The 26,435-nt window shown below is 46.6% G+C and overlaps 1 protein-coding gene across 8 annotated transcripts in view; it reads right to left on the bottom strand.

Annotated features, from left to right (window-relative positions):
• The window catches only part of MVB12B (multivesicular body subunit 12B), a 90,714-nt gene extending 65,895 nt beyond the window's left edge, over positions 1-24,819 (bottom strand). Inside the window, exons 1-2 of one of the 8 annotated variants that reach the window (XM_035113350.3) lie at positions 24,635-24,819; positions 12,089-12,211 (exon numbers count right to left, since the gene is read on the bottom strand). In XM_035113350.3, coding sequence (XP_034969241.1) covers positions 12,089-12,199 — 111 coding nt within the window. In that variant the 5' untranslated portion in view covers positions 12,200-12,211; positions 24,635-24,819. Of the gene's footprint in view, positions 1-12,088; positions 12,212-23,939; positions 24,454-24,487 lie in introns of those variants that run through there. The other 7 variants (XM_088664935.1, XM_088664934.1, XM_035113349.3 and 4 more) reach the window with 7 other exon arrangements.
• Positions 24,820-26,435: the final 1,616 nt, after the last annotated feature.

Raw genomic sequence — 26,435 nt, 5'->3', positions numbered from 1 at the left:
CAGCTATCGCTTAAGATGGTGACAGGGACTCACCCCATTTGAGCCTCTCTCTCTGAACACCAACTGATGCTTGCCAGCCTGTCTTGCATGTTTTTATTTATTCATTCGGATTTCTCACTTAAGACAATTCATATGCCCACCTTCCTTTTCAAAGAAACTTTTCTCCTTCTTTGCAATAGCAGGAAAAGAAAGAAGAATTCACAGCATACTCTCTATAAGCCACTGGTGCTGCAGCAAGAACCCCTGCTCCACTAGTAGGGAAGCGGGGTAGCAATCCTCAAGGAGTTGCAGTAGAACTCTCTAGCTAACCATCCCATGTCAGAATCGGCAGCTACTACAGGCAAATAGAGGCTTCTGACTATTTAGACTTTCTATGAGAACCAAAGAAGTGATTGGTAGAGATGCATACTTTATTCAGAGCTCTATCTTCTTTTTTTGAGGATGAAGTTCTTCCTGTTTGACAAATTCTGTCTACTATACTAACCTTAAATCTAAAGAGACAGAACTAATATTTAAGAGCAAATACTTATTTCTTCCAGCCTAATAAACACTGCTTTTTGTTAACAACACAGATGATAACATAATCCCTACAAAATAATGACATGTCTAGACAACTTTGCTATTTTTAGCTTCTAGGTTTGCATTTTCTTAAAAAAACATTTTTTTAAAATCCTCTTACAAAAGTAATGTTGTTATCAGCATGATCAATGTGAGGGTTTGGGCTGAAAGCCTAATCTAATTACTGGCATATGTTCTTAAGATCCTGTTTGTACTACCTTCAGAGAGGGGCTTTTAAAGCCTCAGTCTTTCTTTTTGCGCACGCGCGCACACACACACAAACTTCGAAAAGCCTAAGTTGAAGGTTCCTGTTTTGATTGCTGCTTGTTTAATGCCGAGCGCCCAGTTGATTATTTATTTCCCTTGATTCCAGGGAATGAACGTAGGTCAGAGCAATAGCAACAGCTTTGCATGCAGAAGGTTCAAAGGTTTCAATTCCTGGCATCGCCAAGTAGAGCTGGGAACGTCCCGTGCCTGAAACCCTGGGGAGCTCCTGCCAATGAGAGTTGGAATGCAAGAGAAATCTGGTCTGTGCCTTTTATTTCCATGTGAACTCACCTATTTCACACTTCCTGAAAGAAATTGCACTCCTGTGAATTTTGTTGTTGTTGAACTACAACTCCCATCATCCCCACCTAGCAGGACCAGTGGTAAGGTATGATGGGAATTGTAGTCCAAAATCAGCTGGAAACCAAAGTTTGGGAAACCCTGGTTTACAACATTTGAAGTTAAAAGAAGAGAATTCCCAAGCTGGTTGCAAGGAAGTGAAAAGGAAGCAAAATAAGACAAAACAAGACAAAACCAGTGAAAGAGAAAGTTCATCTACCTCCCCTCAATTTCATCCCTAAAGCTACTTTGAAGGGAACATATTTGCTGCAAGATGTAGCCAAGAGAAGATGTCTGTGACACAATTACATTTCTATGCAGATAAAGCTTGTGATCAAACACCTTCCTTGGATAAAAGGGGTAAAGTCCATTCTGTAAAAACAGAAGTAGCCAAATCCAAAACTAGAATAATCCAGCGTAAAGGAGGAGTCAGGGGCATTTGCCAATGTAGAACCACTCCAACACAGATTAAGTATGCTGAGTGTTGGAAGATTCAGGACGAAAGAATTTCTTCACACATTCCACAGCTAAACTATGGAATTTGCTTCCACAAGAGGCAGTTCTGGCCACCAACCTGGGTGGTTTGAAAGGAGGGTTAAGCAAAAACATGGAGGATCGAGCTATAAAAGGGTACTAGCCGTGATGGCAACATTCTGCCTCCAAAAATGTATTTACTGTATGTATTACTATGTTCTTCCATTTCAGACGTTCAGGCTGCGTGTGCCAGCTTAGCCTGGGTGCTAAGCTCCATGGGTGAGCACCTTCTCTTGGTCCCATCAGCATCAGGAGCACAGATGTTGGTGACAGTTGGCTGCTTCCACATTGTGGGATTTCCTCCCATGACACATTAGACAGGCTCCCTCTTTGGAATCCTTCCACTGGCAGACAGGCCTTTGGAATCCTTCCCATTCAGACAGGCCTTTGAAAATTAAGGTGCAGGCAATGCTGGGCACTGGGCTACTGGATACTAGTTGCTGGCTCTGAATGCGCTTAGATGCATTTTGACTATTGTTTTTAAACCAGTTTGTTTTTATTACTTTTTATTTTATAACGATGTTTTAAAATGTTGGAAGCCACCTTGAATCTCAACTTGGGAGAAAAGTGGAATGGAATGAAACAACAACTATTATTATTATTATTATTATTAAGCCAAAATTGTGCCATCCACACAGAAAAAGGAACACTTTCAGGTGTTCAGAAAGTTTTTTAAAAAATATCTTGGGGGGGGGAATCCTGCCCTATTCCCACCTGAGCAATCTTCTGGGGGCCACATGCCAGTTGTACACAGGGCCAGGTACAAATGTGGGCAAAAACAATGAATGCAGATTTTACAGCAGCCTAGATTTTACACACACACACACACACACACACACACACACACCTATATCTACAATCCAGAGATGAAAGGGGCATAATCAAAGTTTAAAGGACACATTCCAAAGGAAGATATGGAGTCAGCTGGTGCCAGTGAGAGGTGAGGCCTTCAGACAGGGGTGTTGCTGAGGATGACGTATAGGCTGGGAGAATGCCTAGGACCAGGTAGAGAGGTCTGGAAGGTCACATTTGGCCCCAAGGGCTGAAGTTTCAGCCTCAGGAGAAGTGTCAGAGAAATTAAACTCAGGTTTGCACCAGGAGAGATAATTGTGTCCTTAAACTCCCAGTTCCTTCCTTCCTCTTTAAATGGAGTGTTACTTAATTACTTGAAGGGACTTGAGCAGGATAGCTTGAAGGAAGACACTTAAAGCGACCTCATCACAAGGCAAACAGAAGCCTAAGAAGGTGAGAGAAGGAGCAATTGAGAAATGAGTAACAGCAGCCAAGTCTAAGTAGCTCTTTATCACCCCACAGGTTGAGGCCACATTCACAAGGCCCTTCTATATGCCATATTACAAACAGCTACCAATACAGCCATAGCTGTTGTCTTTGTCCATAGAGTTTTCTTGGCAGGGATACTGGAGTGGCTTGCCAATTCCTTCTCCAGGTGGATCACGTTTGGTCAAAACATAACTTCTCTAAGTTATTTAAGCCCCTTCGCCACGGCAAGGCAGTGATCCATGAAGTTAAAGCTATAGTTTTCCCAGTAGTGATGTATGGAAGTGAGAGCTGGACCATAAAGAAGGCTGATCGCCGAAGAATTGATGCTTTCGAATTATGGTGCTGGAGGAGACTCTTGAGAGTCCCATGGACTGCTAGAAGATCAAACCTATCCATTCTTAAGGAAATCAGCCCTGAGTGCTCCCTGGAAGGACAGATCGTGAAGCTGAGGCTCCAATACTTTGGCCACCTCATGAGAAGAGAAGAATCCTTGGAAAAGACCCTGATGCTGGGAAAGATTGAGGGCACTAGGAGAAGGGGACGACAGAGGACAAGATGGTTGGACAGTGTTCTCGAAGCTACGAACATGAGTCTGACCAAACTGCGGGAGGCAGTGGAAGACAGGAGTGCCTGGCGTGCTATGGTCCATGGGGTCACGAAGAGTCGGACACGACTAAACGACTAAGCAACAACTAATACAGCCACTGTCACAATACACATTTAAAGCACAATTATACCGCATTAAACATGCATGGCTCCCCCAAAGCATCCTGGGAGCTGCAGTTTATTAAAGGTAATGAGAGCTGTAAGGGGATCCCTATTCCCCTTGTTCTAAGAATTCTAAGGTTTCAATTATAGAATAAATGTTCATAAAAGTGCAAGGTAAACACACATAGATAAGATATTTAAACCCCAGCTGCACCAGTCCTTGTCAAAACCATCTCACTTCCCTCACCACAGATACATGCAGGTTAAGTTGCAATCTGTACGCTGAAAATTGTACACAGGCACACTGATTTCCTCCTCTGCCACCACTGCACAAAACGTTTGTTAGCCACACCCCCCCCCAAGTTCAACAGAAAAATTAAAAGCTTCTAGGGAGCCACCCTTCTTGCTAACAATTTGAGATAATTAACAGAAGCCACAAGTCATTTCATTTCCTGCTATAGCTTGAAAAGAAGCTCCTGTATTTATCTTCAGGGACTTGTTAATGGTATCTGAAGAAGTGTGCATGCACACGAAAGCTCATACCAAAATAAAAACTTAGTTGGTCTTTAAGGTGCTACTGAAGGAATTTTTTTATTTTACTTCGATCCAGACCAACACGGCTACCTACCTGTAACCATGCCATTTAAATAATTAACATGCACACACACACAAAGCAGGAGGTCCTGTCTACAAAATACCAATAGCTTTTAGCAAAGCAACCCGTTCTCTAGTAAATGGAAGACTCCATGTCTAAAGAAGATTTTGATTGGAAGAGGAAGACCATTGAAAACAGTCATCAATTTTGGCAGGGTCACAGAGAGCTCTGTCTCTTCTTTTCATTGGCTCCCACTGACCCAGGCACCCTAGAAAGTACCTCCAGGTTACATTCCAGCTCCAGCCTGTGTGGTGCTGTGGTCAAAGTGTGGGACTAGGACTTGGGAGAGCAGGGTTCAAATTCCCTCTCAGCCACAGAGCCCATTGGATGATCTTGGGTCAGTTTCTGTCTCTGATCCCAACTAACCTCACGTGGTTGTTGCAAGGATAAAATGGAGAGGGGAAGTAGTGTGTACATCAAGCTTGAGCTCCTCGGATAAAAGGTCTCACCCTGCAGCCATTCTCTCTTCTGGATATTTAAAATGGTGCTGTTTTTGTGCTGGAACTAGCTGGTACATACTACTGTCACCCGTTTTTGCTGCCTATGGGCAGCCATTTTGTGTTGGCAATCACAGCATTTTTATCAGGAGTACCAAAACCTCATTTTTTATCCTGAAAGAAGCACCGATATAATTCTAAAGCAGTGGTTCCCAACAGGTGGTCCGCGGACCCCCAGGGGTCCGCGAGCTATGCCAGAGGGGTCCGCAAGATGCTATTAGAAAAAATATACCGGTATTAAATATATTTCGTATGATAACATATTTTTTGTTTTAGCCACTTCCTGCATGAGCAGAGTCTAGCGCAAAACTAGAATTAGATAGAGGCAGTAGTTCTGCTGTATGCCGTTAGGTGGCGCTTTACAAACACTACTGTTTTGCAAAGAGGCAGCGCATGCATTCTACTAACGCTCACCTCCCCAAGATGCTTTGCGCGCGTCGGCTTCATTTGTGCGCTACTGCGCAGGTACCCTGTCTTCTCCATTCCCCTCCCTCCTCCCTGGTGCGCGCCGCCTCTTTGCAAAACAGTAGTGTTTGTAAACAAAGCGTTGTTTTTCGCGGAAGCTACAGTTTGCGTAGTTAAAAATGGACCGTTGGTTAAAAAGTGGTTCATCTCATTAAGAACTGAAAATTAAAACTAACTGTATACTGATGGAGTACTCTGTTGTAACTGTAAAAAAGTATAAATATAAAATATAAAAAGACTCTTAATTTGGCTCTCACTTTTTAATTTTAGGATTAGGAATTAATGGGGGTCCTTGTCACAATAGCGGCTCGATGAGGGGTCCTAGAGAAAATTTTGTTGGGAACCCCTGTTCTAAAGCATGGCCCCCACTCAGGGAATGCTACCTGATATCCTCCAACCTATCACTAAGAATGCCACAAAAATCTGCAGGCCTCTCCGATGCGCCAAATATTAGGGCAGGTCACAGCAATTCAGGGCATAGCATTTGCATTTCACAAGAGAAGAACTTTTTCACTTGTATCCGTTTCTGCAGCTATGGAACTTGTGTTGCGCCCGGGGGAAAGGGTGGGTTGGAATATCACGCATCAGTGAATCAACAGAGCTTTTTGCTCATCTAACTACTTTCTCCACCGACTTGTCAGGCAACTTTTTACAGCACACTGCCATTCCCCAGATCGGCGAGGGAATTCCAGTCGAGCAATCTCCTATGATTTTGATTGAATTGTATAGTAGTGATCAGGTTTTTGTTTGTTTTTAAAAGCAGATTTTCCAACTGCGCAAATTCCCCATCCATGTATCCACAGCATAGCTGCCAAGTTTTCCCTTTTCTCGCAAGGAAGCCTATTCAGCATAATGGAAAATCCCTTTAAAAAAGGGATAACTTGGCAGCTATGATCCACAGTGGTTCCCTCATTGCAATAAGTGAAGTTACATGGAACCAGGCAGAGGGCCTTCTCGGTAGTTGAGCTCTCCCTATGGAATGCCCTTTCGTCAGATGTCAAGGAGTTAAACAATTATATGACTTTTTTGTAGACATCTGAAGTCAACCCTGTTTCAGGAAGCTTTTGATGTTTTGTTTTGTCCCTTTATATTTTGCTGGAAACCGTCCAGGGTGGCTGGGGTAACCCAGTCAAATGAGTGCGGTATAAGAAATATATTATTATCCCTATTATTATTCCTCCACAGGAGCAGGTAACTCTTATCTCTCATCATTATTATTAGCATTATTTATATCCTGGCCTTTCCCCTGGCCAGGATTCAAGAAGACTTACAAAAATTAAAACAACATGGATAAACTACAGAAAGCTAAAAATATATAAAAGGTAAGAGTTAAAAAGTAATTAAACTATAACAGAATCAAAACACTAGGAAAACAAATCCATTGACATGCAGGTAGTCATACCTCATGTTGCATCCGCTGCGGGTTGCGTTTTTCCAGGTTACGAATGCGGCGGACCTGGAAGTGTTTACTTCCGGGTTTCGCCATGCACGCATGTGCAGAATCGTTCTGCGCACTTCGCACATGCGCAAAAGCGCCACTCGGGTTGCGGACTTTTCGGGGTACGAAAAGTCATTTTGTAGGTCATTGTACTTTTATGCACAAATCTTCTGATGTGCTCTCTTCATTTCAGCTTCCTTGATCAGGTGGAAAGTGATTTTGTTTTTGCCAGTCAGAAACCCTCACAGATCAGCTTTATTTGAGATTCCTGAATTACCAGGGGTTGGTCTAAATGACCCTAGGGGTCCCTTCCAACTCTACAATGCTATGATTCTAAAAACTGTCACAACCCATGTCTACTTTTGAATTCAAACTGGCCTAACTCCCAGGTAAATGCCCAATGTTCCAATTAGTGATAAATTAAAAGGCACTACCCTGGATTCCCCAAATCTATCATAGAATCATAGAGTTGGAAGAGACCACAAGGGCCATCCAGTTCAACCCCCTGCCAAGCAGGGAACACCATCAAAGCATTCTTGACATATGGCTGTCAAGCCTCTGCTTAAAGACCTCCAAAGAAGGAGACTCCACCATACTCCTTGGCAGCAAATTCCACTGTCGAACAGCTCTTACTGTCAGGAAGTTCTTCCTAATGTTTAGGTGGAATCTTCTTTCTTGTAGCTTGAATCCATTGCTCTGTGTCCGCTGCTCTGGAGCAGCAGAAAATAACCTTTCTCCCTCCTCTATATGACATCCTTTTATATATTTGAACATGGCTATCATATCACCCCTTAACCTTCTCTTCCCCAGGCTAAACATACCCAGCTCCCTAAGCCGTTCCTCATAAGGCATCTTTTCCAGGCCTTTGACCATTTTGGTTGCCCTCCTCTGGACACGTTCCAGCTTGTCTGTATCCTTCTTGAACTGTGGTGCCCAGAACTGGACACAGTACTCCAGGTGAGGTCTGACCAGAGCAGAATACAGTGGTACCGGTACTATTACTTCCCTTGATCTAGATGTTATACTCCTATTGATGCAGCCCAGAATTGCATTGGCTTTTTTAGCTGCTGCATCATTATTTCCTCACAGACAACCTTCCAGGGCCACATGCAAGAGGTGGGTGTGACCAAAAGTGGGTGAGACCAGGCACACACCACATTCCAACCTCTATCCCGACAAGCAAGAGGGTACAATATCACTGGACACAGTATTCCAGGTGAGGTCTGACCAGAGCAGAATACAGTGGTACTATTACTTCCCTTGATCTAGACGCTATACTCCTATTGATGCAGCCTCCATATCACCTCCTTCCCATCTCATCCCGTGCTTATAATCTTTTGCAGGATTCTGAGGAATGTAGGTAGAAGAAAAGAGTTGTATCCCCCCCCCCACCAAAAATAATTTTTTATGTTAGCATTGTTCACGGCTAGCATTGTTCACGGCTGAATTTGTGCCGTCCTGCTAAGAACGCTCCATCATAGGTTAGGCATCCTTTTTAGCAATCAGAATACATTCTCTAAGACAAGAACCAAAAACCCAGCTGAGCTCCGGGGAGACTTCACACACTTGTTCAACAACAGTTCATCAACATCCGCATTCTCCCCCAGCCCCCAGCCAACCAAGGATCAGGTTCATGCATCTGTTTTTTTCGCTACATACCTCCAGCTGGCTGGTTTCAGATTCCCCGTCCCCAGAAAACACATCCCTTCCCAAATCCAAGCTCATATATAGGGAGATCACCAGTCAACCTAACTCAGAAGCATCTGCTCTGGCTGACTTTCTTAAGCTCCCCTCCCAGCATCTGCCACCTGTATCCTTAACAATACACAGAAGGGGAGCTTCAGGCCTGGGGAGGGGAGCTTCAGGAGGGGAGCTTCAGGCCAGACTCTTCCCTAGGTCACTTTCCCTTCCCAGCCACTTCCCCTCCACTGGCTGGAATGTATGCACGGCATCCCAACAGGCATGAAGTTCCAGAGAGTAGGTGCTGTCACACGAAAATATAGATTTCTCGCAAGTTCGAAACAAACATTATGTGACACTTGCATGAGCGCCACTTCCGCAGAGGGATGTGATTTGAGTGGGCAGTGCTGCTCTGAAGCCTGAAACAATGCATGCTTTTATGTGGAGCCATACATTCTGGGGCAGATTGTATCCAATTGCAAGGCTCTTAACAAGTTGGGTCCAGAATACCTTAAGGACCACCTGATCCTTTAGACCCTTCCCAATCCCTGAAATCTCTGGGGTGGGGGTCTTTGCTGGTGGCCCCCAATGGCCCAGGTGCATGGTTTGTTAACTACAAAAGTCATCCATTCAGTGGGCTCAAGTCTGTGGAACTCCCACCCACCAGAGATGAGACATGTTTGATATTTTACCATGTTTTTAATAGTCTATTATGGGAGCCACCCAGAGTGGCTGGGGAAACCCAGCCAGATGGGCAGGGTATAAATAATAAATTTCTTCTTCTGGAGGGTGATGGAGCTGCTGCTGTGACCTGCAACACCTGTGCCATATTTGTTTTCCTGCTACAGAGCGTGCAAGAGTATATTTGTAGCAAGTGCAAACTGGTTGCCTTGCTGGAAGAGAAGGTGCAGCAACTTGAAGCCCACCCGGCCACACTTCCAAGCTACAGGACAAGATGCAGAGTTTCTCGATACAGCTGAGTGAACTGCACTGGAAGAGCAAGACAGGTGGGGTGCCCCTAGGGGGAGGGAGACTGCTCATTCCAAGAGACGAACCCCTGGAGGAATATGACACAGGAGTGAACAGAGGAGAACATCCAACATGGTCAAGGTCTGGAAACCAAGCCTTATGAGGAATGGTTGAGGGAGCTGGGTATGTTTAGCCTGGAGAAGAGGAGACTGAGAGGAGATATGACAGCCACCTTCAAATATCTTAAAGGCTGCCACATGGAAGATGGACCAAGCTTGTTTTCTCCTGCTCCGGAGGGTAGGACTCCAACAAACGTATTCCAACAACAACAATCTTTATTACGGTCCATAGACCCATCAATTCGTTACCAAGCGATACACAGCTGGGACACCCCGCCCTCAAACCACTCAGACATCTTACTCAAATTCGGAATAGGAAACATTAGTTCTTGTGACCACCGATAAAAACTTTGCCACTGCTAGTGTTCTGGCATTTGACCGGTCTTCCAATAGGAACCTGATATAGAAATCCTCTGATTTTCCTGGGAGCAAGGCTAGCAGGGGTGAAATCACTTCAGCCCTAGCTTGCTCAAACTTCCCACAGTGCAGCACAATGTGTTTTATAGAATCTACATCATGGGTGCACGAGCACAGTCTTTCCTGGTAGGGTACTCCTCTCATCCTGCCCTCCAGCACTGCAGAGGGGAAAACATTCAGTCTTGCTTTTGTGAACAGCCTTCGGTAGTTTGGCACTGTCAAGTTTTGAATATAGGCTGCTGGCTTAAAGACATGCCCATATTGTACTCCTACTGCCAATGGACTGCAGATCGCAAGTGATTGATGTCGTAGATCACTGTGTGAATTATCCCAAAGTCTTTGCTTTAAGGTCTTTAGGGCACCTTCATATCCCAGGCAATAGAGTTGAGTGGGTGACAGACCTAAAGCAGTGGCTTTTCTCGCCATGGTTTTCTGCCATTGGCTGATGTATTCCTCATTGTTCAGGTATTTATACAGTCCCTCCCCAAGTATTCCAGTTACAAGAAAGAAGATTCCAACTAAACATCAGGAAGAGCTTTCTGAGTGTAAGAGCTGTTCAACAGTGGAACAGACTCTCTCGGGAGGTTGTGAACTCTGCTTCATTGGAGGTGTTTGAGCAGAGGTTGGGTGGCCATCTGTCATGGATGCTTTAGCTCTGATTCCTGCATTGCAGGGGGTTGGACTAGATGACCCTTAGGGTACCTTACAATTCTTTGAGACAGGCACATGATTCTATGCTGAATTTCAGGCACATGACAAAGTCTTCCTCACTACAGCAGAAAACGCCTGCTGGTCAGCCTTTGCTTTTGCGACAGACTTTTTATTCTCTGTGTAGTTTATTTATATGCTCACTGCTCAGATTGCAAATGATTAAGCAGTACCTAAATAACACAAGCAGAACAAAAAGAAATTAATGACAGGCATGAATAGCCCTCCAGGTTATGGCAGCCACTGGAGGGCAAATCTCCAGAAGGCGCTTTCTGCATAGCAAAGTGTGTAACATGAACCGAGGTCAGTGGGCAGGAATCCAACAGGCCTATCGCTACGTAGCAAGACTTGTTGGCAGAACAAACAGAAAAATATTTAACCCAGGCAGATCCCCATGCAATAGCAGGAAAGGAGACCAAAACGTGGTAGCCTGTGTTTCGCTCTGTATTAAAGGAATATGTAACCAAGCTCAAAAATATCAATATAAGCATTCAAAAAACTTCCTTTTACTTCACCACCCCCAAGCTTCTAGTCCAGGGGGTGGTGAACCTCAGGCCTGGGGTTGATTGCAGCATTCCGGGCCTTTCCATGTGGCTCTTAGAACTCTTCCGTGGTGTAGTGGTTAAGAGCAGTAGATTCGTAATCTGGGGAACCGGGTTCGCATCTCCACTTCTCCACATGCAGCTGCTGGGTGACCTTGGGCTAGTCACACTTCTCTGAAGTCTCTCAGGCCCACTCACCTAACAGAGTGTTTGTGGTGGGGGAGGAGGGGAAAGGATAATGTTAGCCGCTTTGAGACTCCTTCGGGTAGTGATAAAGCGGGATATCAAATCCAAACTACTACTCCTCCTCTTCTTCTTCTTCTTCTTCTTCTTCTTCTTCTTCTTCTTCTTCTTCTTCTTCTTCTTCTTCTTCTTCTTCTTCTTCTTCTTCTTCTTCCTCCTCCTCCTCCTCCTCCTCCTCCCAAGGCCATATCCCTCACTGAACCCAACCATTTTTGCCTGGCAGGAAGGCAAACTTGAACTCTAATTGCTGGATGGAAAACAGAAAGGTGTACATGTGCGCTCATGGAAGCCAGGGACAACCTGCCCCACTCACTATGGCACTTGGCCCCCAGGGAAGTTGTCCAGAAGGGAATGTGGCCCCACAGCTCTAGACCTCGGAGCAAAAGATGGGAGCCTTGCAACTAAAAATCTCATACGCTATAAAACTACTACTTAGTAGGATACGAGGAAGTAAGTTAGTGAGTCAGTAAGTAAGCAAGCAAGCAGTGCTTACGGAAGCAACTAGAGACAAGTCATCAGGATGCCTGCAGATTTCTGTGCACGAAATCAAAAAGAATTCCGACACCCACATAATTCAGATTCAGTGCCATGAAAACTCAGAGAGGGAGAGAGGTTTATGATTTTGTATTGGGGGGGGGGGAATACAAGACAACTCATTTCCTACTTACGACATCGTAATTTGTAGGAGCTCGGTTCCGGGAAGCAACGACCCCGACTCCAGTGATTGGGTCCATGGGCACATCGGGCAAGGCATCAGCAAGTTCTCTAACCTCAGGCATCGTGGACTGTTCCTGAAAGAGTGAAGAAGATTTAGAGCGAGGGCAAGGTCAGCGGGCAAAAAGCCAATGGGCTGCCCTATCACACAGCAAGAGGCTGCCAAAATAAACACCCTGGGCTGGGCACACCTAACTCATCAAGTGGCATTTGCAGCTGATAAAGACTCACTTGAACTGACTCCCTTTTCTTATAGGCTTTCAACTAGGTTCAGCTAAGGATCACACTGCCTGAGGAATGTTTAACCCAGGGAGGTCTTCATCCGAGAGAAGCAAAAGACGCCCAAGGGTGGTAGCCTACTTTATAAAAAGGAGAAGGAAACAGCACCCAGGTCTGCATATCACCCCATTTGCAAATAATGGGTTTACCGGCTGAAAACCTTAAGGACTAGAGTCCTTAAGGAATAGTCCCCCAAAAGCTCACACCTGAAGGAGGCAGAACAAGACCGACAGGCTTCAGACCTCAAAGCAGAGTGGAAACATTCAGTGGTACACAAGATTGCAACCCCTGCAAGTACCAGGAGAACCATCAAGTAGGTGGGAGTTCCAGGGGAGGATATCATAGGAGAAGGGGTTGCAGCTGTGTGACAAAGCCCGAGGGGGGGGGCAATTAAATCTAGCAAAGAATGTGGAGCAGGAGAAAACAGCAATAAATAATTTTTCCTAGTGCTCCAATTTAGGTGAAGGACAGCAGAGGTCCTGCAGCCCTGGCCTAAGGGCTTCAGTTCCAAAGCAGCATGTTATGCAATCATTTCCATGTGGTTGGAGACTCAGAAAGCTACACCCACATTATACAGCATGCTAACATTGCAAGGGCCCCCATTTAAGGAGACAAGTGACCCCAGGTGTACAATGAGCACCTGCCTTGGGCCCTCTCTCATTGGCTAAAGCAAATAGCACAGAATAGTTCACCTAAAGCACTGAGCTGCGTTCAGGTGACTAGGATCAGACCCACGGGTGGGGGGGAATCGTAATCTCACAGATCTTAACAAGAGACAAATCAGGCAATAAAGTGATGATGCATGATACTAATCCCCAAACTTCGGCCCTCCAGATGTTTTGGACTACAATTCCCATCATCCCTGACCACTGGCCCTGTTAGCTAGGGATCATGGGAGTTGTATGCCAAAACATCTGGAGGGCCGCAGTTTGGGGATGCCTGTACCAATGCAAGGAAGAAATAAAAAGGATTCAAAAGTGGAACGCAGGTTCTCTTAGATTTAAAGTTCAAATCAACACCATCTATTTAAAGCATTTTCCTTCCCCCAAAGAACGCTAGGAACTGTAGTCTACACCTCACAGAGCTCCAATCCCAAGTACCCTTAAAACAAACTACAGTTCTCAGATTCATAGAGGTTCAAGCCATGGGCTTTAAATATAGCTTGGGGATGTGACCCAAAGGCAGCCCCGCACCCACAAATGTATATATCCAAAAAAGAAAAAATACATTTTTTAAAAAAGAAGCAATACAATATAACACTCCAAAAAATGGGGGAATTACAGTGGTACCTCAGGTTGTGGACCCAATCCGTTCCAGGGTGCTGTTCACACCCCAAAAAGTCTGCAACCCGAGCGGCGCTTTCACGCATGCACGAAAGAGCGCTTCTGCGCATGCGTGAAGTGCGCAGAATGCTTCTGCGCACGCGGCGGAACCCGGAAGTAAACACTTCTGGGTACACCACGTTCGCATCATGAAAAAACGCAACCCACAGCAGACGCAACCCGAGGTATGACTGTACAGTAAAAAGACACGTGCAACACACATGGCATATCAATGATGTCCTCAGGCGATGAAAAATCCCAGTGTTGCCAAATGTCCATAACTGCCATTGTTCTGTGTTTTTGTTAAGTCTTTGCTGCATGCATATGTAATAAAGTTCTGCTGGGTGGCGTAAAATTAGTATGGTAACCTTTTTCCTTGACTAACCCATATTTTACATGTGATTTTCTCCCATTATTGCTAAAGTCCAAATTGTTCGGTACCAAGCTGATAGGTTTAGGCCATCCAGAGTTTTTCACTGCTGTATGATGTTGCATTTAGGAAATGCGAAGTGAAGTCCTTGGTCTTGATATCCCTATTATGTCCCATAAACATAGAAAGCAAAAATTAATTCAGGTGCAAGTTCAATGGTATCTCCTGTAATACGGTGTTCTTTCAATCTTGGGTCCCCAGGTATTGTTGTTGGACTACAGCTCCCATCATCCTTTGCCACTGGGCTGAGCAGGCTGGAGATGATGCAAATTGTAGTTCCAACAAAGTCTGGGTTGAAGAAGGCTGGTCCAGGTGCCACACATTGTCAGGGATTATCACAGGCCTGTCAATGTGATGTCCTCCAGAAGCTGTGGACTACAACTCTCATCAGCCCCAGCAAAGCTTCAGTGCAACATCAGGAGGGCCTCACCCCTGGCTTAGTGGGTGGCTTCTCCCTGTCTTGCCCAACTATGAGTGAAGGATAGTGAGTGGAACATCTCTTGAAAGCGCATAGAACTATGGCAGGGGTAGAGAATCTCGGACCAGGAGGTGAAGTGAGGCCCTCAAATTCTCCCAATCCAATCCCCAAGGATCTCTCCCCACCCAGGCTACAAACCTCACCCTGAGTGCTGGCAACTGGCTGGAGTGTGTCCTTGAACTGTGATGGCTCATTTTCCCTGCCAGGATAGAGACATGGTGTGTGGAAACCACTGGTGTGTGCCTGGCTGCTGTGATGCAGCCTTTAATACAACAGTACAAATTAACGTGTGTTGCCCCATCCACTTTCACCTCTGTCCTGACCACCCTTGGCATGAAGCCCCCAGATGTGAATATGGCTGAAAACTGCTCCGCACCCCTGATCCACAGTGTGTTCCCTCTTACTACGTGATCGACCAGTCACTATATATCTAGGGACAAAGAACACTTTGGGTTAACAGTCAGGCAGAGAGACTTACAAGGGGCTGGTCAAGGCTGAAGACCCCTCATTTAAAAAAAACAAACACACACACATTTTTTAGGCTAAGTGAACTAACCTGAACCCTGCAACTATCATCAACTGAGGCCCTTCTTCATCTGCTGGTGGGTGGCAAAAAGACAGCAGTCCTTTTCTGCAGCAGCTCCCCATTTGTGGAATGCTCTCCCCAGGAAGGCTCACCTGACACCTTCATTATACATCATTAGGACCAGGCAAAAACATTCCTCCTCTCCCAGGCCTTTGGCTAATTAAACAATCTATGGCCTTTTAAACAGGGGGAGGTGTTTTTTGTTGTTGTTGCTTATCATGTTATGTATTTTTGTGTTTTCACATGGTAAACTATCCTGTGATCCTCAGGTAAAAGGTGGTATGGAAATAATTTAATAAATTAAAATAATGATAAAGAGCAGCCTAGTGGAATAGTGGCCATCTTTCAGAAAAAGGGCAGTGTTTGCCAAGTGACCAAGTCAGGCATTCCTGGATGTACTTTGGCAGAAAGAACTACGTTCTCCCACCCCTGTTAGAAGATGCCAACAATAATCTGTCTTTGGGTTCCGGTGGGGGCGGGGGGGGCACGCAGTAAAAAAAGAGAGAAAGAGCTAAGCCATTGTCGGCTTGGAAGCACAAAAGCCTTCTTGTGGGTGTGTGACTCAGAGCAAGCGGCAGGGGACGGGCAGGAAACCCAGCATCAATTCGGACTTTGTCGTTGGGCGCACAAAGACCCATTTTATAAAAGGAATAGATGGAGGGGGGGGGAGGAAAGGGAGAAAATTCAGGCCCTTCTGTACTAGGCGGGGGCAACTATCCTCTTTCTTAGAGGGTGCAATAGAGGAGCAAATAACAGGGCCCACCCCACACTTTCCAGCAGAGGAAATATCAGGTGCCGCTGAACACTCAAATCTACATCCACTGTGCACTCTGTTTTTCTCCATTTTGGGGAGTCAACTTGTGGCGGAAAGACACCAGTGTCTAATTAATGCTGATGAGTGAAGTTCTTGCATGCTAACTAGCAACGTGCCTTTCCCACACACTTACTTTGCCCCATTTCCCCCTCCCCTTCTCTCTCCCATCTCCCACCCCCAAACAAATCCTCTGGGTTTCCTATTGCTTAGACCCTTTGGACTGGCTTACCTATTTGCATATGCATAGTATTATCACTTATTATCTCCAGCATGGTGAACAGTAAGAGAGAGACACTATCTCTCACGGGAACAGCACACCTAGGAAACTGACATGCCCAGTCAGGCCATTGGGTCCATTCGAGCACACTGACTCAGCTCATATCTAACACTAAGCCCAACCATAATCATAACCATTATTTTTATTATTAAATGTGATATAGAAAAATAGGGGCGGTTGGCTTTTGCTGCCCAACTCCCCAAGGAACTGAGTCCCCCAAGTCCGTGATCGGGCAGAAATGAATGGATGGAGGCAGGATGCAGTGAAAGCAAGGCAAATCTTTATTTTTCTGTTGCAACAGAGCTCAGGAATATCACAAGCTCGCCTGCTTGAGCCATAGTAATCCCACTTTATGTGTGATGTAATTTCTGTTTGTAGAGATGTCCCTCTTCTCCACGCCAAAATGCAAACCCTTAAAAGAGATGCTTCTTCTTGGTTCTGGGTCTCTCTTGCCTCCTTGCTAGGAGGGGAGGGTGCTCTGTTGCAACAGAAAAATAAAGATCTGCCTTGCTTTTGCTGCATCCTGCCTCCATCCATTCATATTTGACCGATCATAGACTTAGGAGTTACGCAGCAAAAAGCCAACCACCTCTATTTTTCTATATCAAATGTATTTATATTCTACTTTTCTCTGAAGCTGGGGATCAAGGCGGGCTTCAACATTTAAAAAATCTATTATAAAATATCAAGTTATAACAACAAGCTAATTTAAATACACTGGAACACATTTAGAACCAGCAAGTAAAATACAGTTTGCCCTGACGATAGCCCAGTGGTCAGCACTGTCTGTTCCTTAGTTTCCAAAGGTCTGTCAGAAGGATAACAGGGAGGGAGGTCATCTGACCTCTCTTGGGAGGGAATCCTATCTTGGGGAGCAGCCACAGAAGGGGCTCTGTCTCCTGTCACCAACCAAATGGGCTTCTGGTGCTAATGGGACGGAGAGGTGGCAGCTTAGCATGAACTAACCGTGGCTTAGCATAAACACAAAGCTATGCGAGCTGCCAGAAAGATTATCAAAAGGTTATTATGATGGCTTTAAGATGTTAGAATGTTCACATAATTGGAAGAGAGCTTCTTATGTCTTTATTTCCAGAGGCCTCTCTTTGTAGGCAAAGGGTCTCAGATTCAATCCCTGGCATCTTCAATTAAAAGGACTGGGTAACAGGCGATGGGAAACATTGCCTCTTCTCTTTGCCTATGACCCTGTAGGACCACTGCCGGACAAGAGAAGCCAATACTGGGGCAGAAGGGCAAGCAGCCAGACCTGGTAGCAGGGTAGACTCCCTAGAAGGAAAGAAATGCCTGCTAGGTCAGGCCAATGGCCCATATGGTTAAGCATCCTGTTCTCACAGTGGCCGACCAGGTGCCCCAATAGGAAGAGGCAGTAATTTTCAGTCATCTCAAGAAGGCCCTAGGTGTTGAAAGGTTTCAGAATTGCTGCTCTTTCCTGGCCTGAAAGGTATGGCTCAAAATCTCAGCAAAACATTAACCCATTGTCCACAAGAAAGACAAAATGCAAAAGAAGAAGAAAAAGAAAATCCAGCCTCATAGAAACCCTGTGTTTCAGAATACACACACCCCAAACACGAAGAACTGTTCCTTGCTACACGGTGCTTTTCCATTGATCCAAACAAGCTGTTTTGTCTTGTTGCTAGCTGCCTCTTTAAGGGCATTATTATTCTGCCTACAGGATGTGTCCAAATCAGACCTAAAAAGAGACCGGATATCACTTGGGAGATTTAGATAAATATTGTTCTGAACTTTACACAGACCGTTAGATTTTGGTATCAGAGGAAGCAGCTGGCTGGGTCCCCTGAACACCCCACCTGTTTTGTTTTTTGTTTTATTTTAATATTTACCATCTTTTGAACTTGCCACTGGGTACTGTGTCTAATAGGGACCCAGGTGGCGCTGTGGTTAAACCACTGAGCCTAGGGCTTGCTGATCAGAAGGTAGGCGGTTTGAATCCCTGTGACGGGGTGAGCTCCTGTTGCTTGGTCCCAGCTCCTGCCAACCTAGCAGTTTGAAAGCACGTCAAAATGCAAGTAGATAAATAGGAACCGCTACAGCGGGAAGGTAAACGGCGTTTCCATGTGCTGCTCTAGTTTGCCAGAAGCGGCTTTGTCATGCTGGCCACATGACCTGGAAGCTATACGCCGGCTCCTTCAGCCAATAATGTGAGATGAGCGCGCAACCCCAGAGTCGGTCACGACTGGACCTAATGGTCAGGGGTCTCGACCTTACTGTGTCTAATACACAACTTCAGGATGACTTTTCTTTAAAAAGAAAAGCAAAGCCATGCATTACTGCAATGGGGGGGAAACCCTCCTTTGGTCCTTAAGCCCTGCTATGATGACTGCAGTCAAACTAGTCAGCAGGCCAAAATACTGCAGACCCTTGCCATGGCTGGTGGGCTCCTGGGTCCTTGAATTCCTTGCGTATCCAACTGATAGCAAGCTGCCATGACTGTCATAGGATAGGAGCAACCAGGAATGGATTTCCTAGCTTTGGAAGTTGCTGCGGTGGAAGTAGGATAGCAAAATGGCATGTCTACCCGGTCGGGAGAATACATGTCTTTTCAGCTCTTGAGCAACATCCTGTGGTTTCCAGCAAATTGGATTCAGAAGCATTACTGTCTTTGACCCTTACCCACTTTCTCCACAACCATGCTTATTTCTAATGAACTTCTATCATGTAGCCTCTTGCTAGCATTTCTGTTAAACCAGAGTCCCAAATAGTGCAACCCTTCCTCACATGGGAGTCACTCCATCACAGATCATTCTGGTTGCCTTTATGCCCAGTCAAAACTGAGCTAGACTGGCAGTGGCTCTCCAGGTATCACGACATTCCCAGCTGTTCCTGGAGATTGAACCCGAGACCATCAGCATGCAAAGCAGATGCTCTACCACTGAGCTATGCTCCTTTCCAGATACAGGGGCACAGGAAGCTGCATTAGGCTGAGCCAGACCAGATGCTCTGCTCCCTAAGCCACGACACTTTCCCCACTCAACAGGTCCTGGAAAATCTCCAAGCAGTTCAGCCCCACCACAGGCATGTTGCAAGGTCAATTCTGCTTTGAGCTGAAGGAGATGCAGCAATGGGGAAAGGAAAACCGATCATTTCCTTCACACCTGATACCAGCATTGTTATCAAACAGGAAGCATGTCACTCAGCCGTGCACAGACAGAAGCTTTAAGCCCTCCTGTGAAGCTTCCTGGAGCGAGAGCAAAGGAAATGCAGTTTCAGCGCCCTCAAAATACTCTGCTCACCCATATTTGCACCAGGAAATAAGTCTTCCTGCAATGACACAAAACCACACCAGATGCACTCGGCTACATCCTCCAAAGAAACCCAGCTGTTCTATGGCTGGTATCTCAGCAAGGAGCAAAGAGGACCGAGCAGCAGAATTCATGTTGCAATACAAACTGGCATACTTGTTGCAAGAGTGACAAGAAGCAGCATCAAATGTCACTCTCATAGAGCCAGTGTGGTGTAGTGGTTAAGAGCGGTAGACTCGTAATCTGGGGAACTGGGTTCGCGTCTCCGCTCCTCCACATTCAGCTGCTGGGTGACCTTGGGCTAGTCACACTTCTTTGGAATCTCTCAGCCCCACTCACCTCACAGAGTGTTTGTTGTGGGGGAGGAAAGGAAAGGAGAATGTTAGCCGCTTTGAGACTCCTTTGGGATATCAAATCCAAACTCTTCTCATGGTCAATCCACCTTGGAAGTCACACACATTGCCTTCAACCTGGATGACACCCTGCTTCTCCTTCCCTACTTTTTAAGATGTTAAAATTTTTGGCTCGAGTATTCTGCCACTCCCTGAGCCACAGGAATCTAATACAGGTCACATCCACACCATATATTTAAAGCACTTTTATGCCACTTCCAACAGTCACTGCTTCTCCCAAGAATCCTGGGACCTGGAGATTAAGGTGTTGGGAACTGAAGCTCTGTTAGAAGTCTAACAGCTCTCAGCACGCTTAGCAAACTTCTGTCCCCAGCATTTTACGGAGGAAGCCACAGGTGTTTTTAAAAAGTAATATAATGGTGTTTTAAACATAAGATCTAAGAATGTGACCTAAGGAAACATCAGAACAAGGACAATGTGGTATGCTAATTGTTTGTGCGCCCACCACCCTCCGGCAACAATTATATCTGCTCCCTGCAAACATCTAGCTCAGAATTGCCCAAACTCATTGCCTGCAACTTTCCAAGGTTTCAGGAAAGATTCTTTCCCAGTCCTACCTGGAAATGCCTGGGGTTGAAGCTTGGACCTTTGGATGCAAAAATGCACAGCTCAGCTAAGCTACAGCCCCATCCATTAAAAGGCCATTTTCTCTTTGAGAATCTGTTTAATGTGACCAATACAGCTGGGTGGAAGAGGCCTGCTATCAACAGACATGCCAGCTCAGGTGTATGTACCACGGATGCAGCATTGCCACTAGAAGCCCAGGTGGACTGTCACAGAAGGTCTGATTTTCTAGCTTTGGCTGTGTCACCATTTCTGGACAGGTATGTTCTCATGGTCTGGCAACCATTGGATTACTGTGATACAGTATTTTGAAGACCCCTCGGGAAGTTCAATTAATGCAGAATGTGGCTGCCTGGACTTTTAATTCCTATATAATCCCTTTAAACTAGTGGCCACTGACTCCCACTAACAAAAACAACACTTGCTTCTGAATGAACATGCTTAGAATCGTACTGTCAATTATGCCTTGTGTGAAAAAAGTAGGCTAAGTTTTGAGAGCCCTGAACTCATTCAAATGATCCTGAGTTTTAGATTTATAAAAGGAATGTTGCTCTGTATGTATGTGTGCACAAGCGCACACACAACTGTTTGTATTTCTGTGAACTTATGTGGCACGCCCTCTTTCCATTATCATTTTTTCTAAACCAGGGATGAGGAACCTGTGCCCTTTCTAGATGTTGCTGAACAACAGCTTCCATGGGCCCCAAATATTGATCACACTGGTTGCAGCTGATGGGAGTTGTAGTTCAGAAACATGTGGAGCTCCACAGCTTAGCCAACCCTGTTCTAAACTAAAAAGTGACCCTTTACTGTATTTGCGAGTACAGTGCTCTAACCCCTTGACAATCTGGAGCCGCACATTGCTGTTCATTTTTACAGCCGAGATGGAGCAATCACAACACCAGCCACCCCAACAAAGGTGCTGTTTTCATTTCCTGCAAGGCTTATCACTTTGTTTAAAGTGCTCTTAGGGCAGAGCTCTCAACCCCAAAATGCTACAGTGATATCTCTTAATAATAATACCCTTTGTATTCATGCAGCAAGGAGTTCCACAGCTCTGTGACTCTATCTTCAAAAAAATGATAAAGCTTCCCTTTCAAAGTGCAAAGTCCTGTTCATTACAAGATTGCACACTTTCGGTATTAAAGAAAATTGATATATCTCACTGCAATGTGTTTTTAAAACGGCTCACGTTAACTAGGGCTGGGTGTTGTAGAAATCACCCTACCTGAAGTGGTAACTAAGAGGGGGGTGGAAAGAGATGAAAAATTGCACAGGTTTTTTGTTTTTTAAAAAAGAACAAGAGAAAAAAAATCCATATTCATAAGACTGTAAGAAGAGCCTGCTGGATTAGGCCAACAGCCTATCTAGTCCAGCACCGTTTGTACAGCAGTCGTCCAGATGCCCCAATGGAAAACACTCAAGCAGAACCCAATCACAACAGCTTCTCCTCTCCCGTGGTTTCCAGAAACCAGTATTCAGAAGCACTGCTCTGCCTCTGACTGTGGAAGCAGAACTCATTGGCAGTCTTATTCTCTATGAATATGTCCAACCTTCTTAAAGCCATCCAAGGTAATGAGTATCAGTATCAAAACCTTTATTGGCATCACTTACAAACCTTCAAAGTAAATAGGCCAGTACGATCTCGTTGCCATGTCATCAGTACAGTCACTTGCCAAAGGGAAGAGGGGCCAAGAATCTATTTCACCTCTGTGGGTCTCCAACAAGGGCAGGGTCCTGTAATGTACTTCGGCGGCAAAAGATCAAGTAGGGGAATTTAGCTACTGTCTTGGTCCATCCATGCTAATGGTCATCGGTGCCTCCAGTGGGAGCAAGTTCCCTAGTTTAACTATGTGCTGCATGAAAAAACACGAAAAAGCGCTTGCTTTTATCCGTCCTGAATCTTCCAACATTCCACTTCAATGCAGACTTGATGGTCTTAACACTAAGGTAGTTGGTTCCCTCTGGCCTCCCTCCCTACTTTGCTTGATAACTAGCTCATGGATAAGGAACCTGTGACCCTCCAGGTGGACTCCAATACCCATTACTCCCTGACCCTTGGCAATGTTGTCTGGGACTGATGGTAGCTGGAGTCCAGCAACATCTAGAGGACTACAAGTTCTCCAAACCATGACCTCGCCTGGAGAACTCAAGAGCTCACTCACAAGGGTGTGACTTTTGTATTCACCTCATAAATGTATTGTCCTATGGACCTGTCTTATGGGCTAACACTGTCACCTTTTTTAAAAAAGGAAGAAACACACCATACATTTAAAGCACATTCAAAGCCTGTGACATCCCCCTCAAAGGATCCTAGGAACTGTAGTTTGTCAAGAGTTCTGGGAATCTTGATGGGAAAACTACAGTCCCCAGGGCTCTCTGTTAAATGTGCTTGGAATATATGCTGTGGCTCTGCCCAGAGAGACAGAAACACACCCTACCAAGAAGGCAGTGGGTGGCAGGTTTAACCCTTGTGTTAAACCTGTCATCGTGTGTGTAGAGAGATTCTCATCAAAGGACTGGGGTATCAGCTGCCAATCAAAGTAGGGAGCACCAGCCAAGGCCAAGCAGTCAACAGTCCAACCCAGTATACAATGGTGCTTCAGAAAGTCGACAAATGGCAGGTTGGTACCAGCTGGTAGCCAGAGGATTGTAAATACCCAGCCAAAGCAGCATGTGACATGATAAATAACATGGGCTGTTGTATCCAATGCTAGGCCTACTCAGAGTAGACCCAATGGCATGTGCCTGGTTGGATTTCCACTGATTGGTTGGAATCTACTGATTGTTTGGGAGATCCATATATACTTATAGTTTCCCCTGAATCAGGAGATGGACAAAGGATGGGAAGAGATATTTAGGCTGAAGACGAGGCCAGTCCATTGTTATGAATCCCTACCAGGAAATCACTTATTTCTTCCTTAAACCAAGACCCATTCTCAGCCTCCCAGAGGATTTCGAACATGGGAAAGCTGTGTCCACACAATGAAAGGAAGCGTCTGTGGGATGCCCCCACCATCACTAGCCACCCTAGAGCAGGTTTTGTTGTTTGTTTGTTGGCTTGTTTTGAGTACCCCCCCCCCCATCCAGTTTAGTCAGGAGAAGCATCCGATCTATTGCGGAGGAAGCCCCGTTTACAACAAAAGACACCCCTGCCACACAAGGTGTGTGTAGGGTCTGGAGATGGGGGAGGTCACAAAACCAAAGGATGAGGTGGGGAGGGGGAGAAAGGAAGCAATGCAAAGCCCTCACCCCCAGGGAGGAAAGGAGAAGGCGCAGGGCCCAGTCTGGAGTGGGGGGTAAAGGGGGTGGGTGGGCCAGCCGGGCCTGGCCCCGAAGGCTCCTTGGAGGGGAGACACTTAACTGTTGCCCGGGGCGCTGGCGGCGGCTGATCCCGGCTACCCCGTTTCAAGCAGAAGCAGCTTCTCATTGCCCGGCAGGGCGGGGAGCGGAGGCAGGAACAGGAGGAGGAGGAGAAGCGGAGAAGCAGCGGCAAGTGGGAAGGAGAGGCGGCCCTCTCAGGGCCCGCAGGCGGCGGCGGCGATCCTTACCCGGGCGGGCGCGCTAGACCGAGCCCCCGCTCCCCAACAGCCCGTTGCACCGAGCGCAGGAGCCCATCAGGAGCCGAGGCCGCCGGCGGGAGCCATGGGCGAGGGCGGAGGAAGGCGGCCGAGTCGAGCCTGGCGCCGCCTCTGAGGCGCTCCGACGAGGAGGAGAAGACACCGGTGCCGCGGCGCAAGCACAGAGCCCCCTGCCTCCCGGAGCCCGCACTGCCGCTCGCTCTGCTTTCTCGATTCACCTCCCTAGCACCGCTGACCGGCCCAGGGAGAATGAATGGGCGAGCCTGGCCCCCGCCCCGAACGAGCCTCCTGCGTCCCAAGCACAACCACGAGGGGCCCCTCGGAGACTTACGCTTTGCGCCCAGGGCGCACGCCCAGGCAGCCCTTCCCAAATGGAATCCTTTGGCCTCGTCGTCTCCACCAAGCCGAGGCCTCCCGTAGAGTTGCCGTTTAAAAATAAAATTAAAAATCACGCCCGCCCTCTGTACTGCTGTACTACCTTGGGGGAGGCTCCCGATAGGGCGAGGTGCCCCTAGCCGAACGCCTTGTTCTCGCTTCCCTACGCACGGCGTGCACGTGGTTGGACCCTAGGCGTCTCCTGGTGGTGGGGAAGAAGATCCCCACGGTGGCACCTGGCGAACACGAGAACTAGAGGTGCCTCTTCTGCTGCAATCCTATACAGCTTTGGCTCAGGAGCGCATATACAGCTTCCCAGCGCAGGAGGCAGTAATGCTTCTGAATAGCAGCTGCTGGGCACCGCGAGCGGAAAGAGTCGCTGTTGCGCGCGGGCCCCGCTTTCAGACGTTCCATTAGCCTGTGAGTACAGGATGCCAGATTAGATGGGCCTTTGGCCTTTCTCAAGGCTGCTGCGCATCTTCATTGAGCGATCCACTGCAATCTCCAGTCCTTGGGCCGTCATCTCGATTTCAGACTCTAGTTGTTGCATATATGGAATTAGGAATTATTTGTTTATTGCATTTATATCCCACCTTTCCCTCCAGTTAGCTCAAGGTGGTTTGTGTGGTTCTCCCCCATTTTATCCTCACAAAAGTCCCCTGAAGAGGGTTAGGCCAGTGACCGGCCCTAATTCATCCAGAGAATCCACATGACTGTGTGGGTATTCGATCCTTTGTCTCCCAGGTCCTGGTCCAACACACTTCACCGTTACACAACACTGCCCCAGTGTGCATCAGTTTTCACTCGCTTTGGCATCAAATTGCATTTGCCTTTTTGTTCCCTTTCATAGCTGCCAAGTTTTCCCTTTTCTCGCGAGGAAGCCTATTCAGCATAAGGGAAAATCCCTGTAAAAAAGGGATAACTTGGCAGCTATGTTCCCTTTTCACCCAGTTTGGAGAGATCCTTTTGGAGTTCATTGTCATCCCAGTTTTGTATCATCAGCAAATGTCACTGCATCTTGTAACTGAGTTCCATAGGGTGCCATTACTGTACCATCAGCATTTGCCATGTTTCCAAATTATTCTCAAAGTGGCTCGCACAAACATATCTATACAGTGGCAAAGCTGCATGCTCCGCTACCGGGGCGGAGAGCAGGTGGCGTGGCTGGCACCCCTGGAGGCACGGCACGCATCCTGGGGGCGTGGTAAGTCACCCGCGAGGGCGTGGTGCGCGTTCTGGGGATGTGGCACGCTGCCTGTGGGGCCGTGGTTGGTGACACACTTTTAATATTGGGGGGGGGGAGAAGTGCCAGTACTGTGTACCCTTGAGGACCGCCGGAAAAAACCTCACCGCATATATAATTTTTAAAAAACACCCTTACATTACTGCATTTAAAGGTGAAGGGACCCCTGACCGTTAGGTCCAGTCATGGACGACTCTCGAGTTGCGGCGCTCATCTCGCATTATTGGCCGAGGGAACCAGCGTACAGCTTCCAGGTCATGTGGCCAGCATGACAAAGCCGCTTCTGGCGAACCAGAGCAGCACACAGAAATGCCGTTTACCTTCCGCTGTAGTGGTACTTATTTATCTACTTGCACTTTGACGTGCTTTCAAACTGCTAGTTTGGCAGGAGCAGGGACTGAGCAACGGGAGCTCACCCCGTTGCGGGGATTCGAACCGCCAACCTTCTGATTTGGATCCAGGATACTTCAAGGACCGCCTGATCCCTTATATCCCTCGCCACTGAGGACTTTGGGGGAGTCAATATTAGTGGTGTCCCATGCCTCAGATGCACCCCTTGGATCCACCAGGAGCTGTGCATTCAGTATTATGGGCTTGGTTTGGTGAAACTCCTCCCAATTGAGATCAGACAGGCCCCAGACAGGCCCCTTCCCTGTTGAAC

The sequence above is a fragment of the Zootoca vivipara genome, chromosome Z2 (genome assembly GCF_965207765.1).
Source record: "Zootoca vivipara chromosome Z2, rZooViv2.hap1.1, whole genome shotgun sequence".
Lineage (NCBI taxonomy): Eukaryota > Metazoa > Chordata > Lepidosauria > Squamata > Lacertidae > Zootoca > Zootoca vivipara.
The sequence above is the reverse complement of the archived record's forward strand: the minus strand, read 5'-3'. Positions and strand labels throughout refer to the sequence as shown.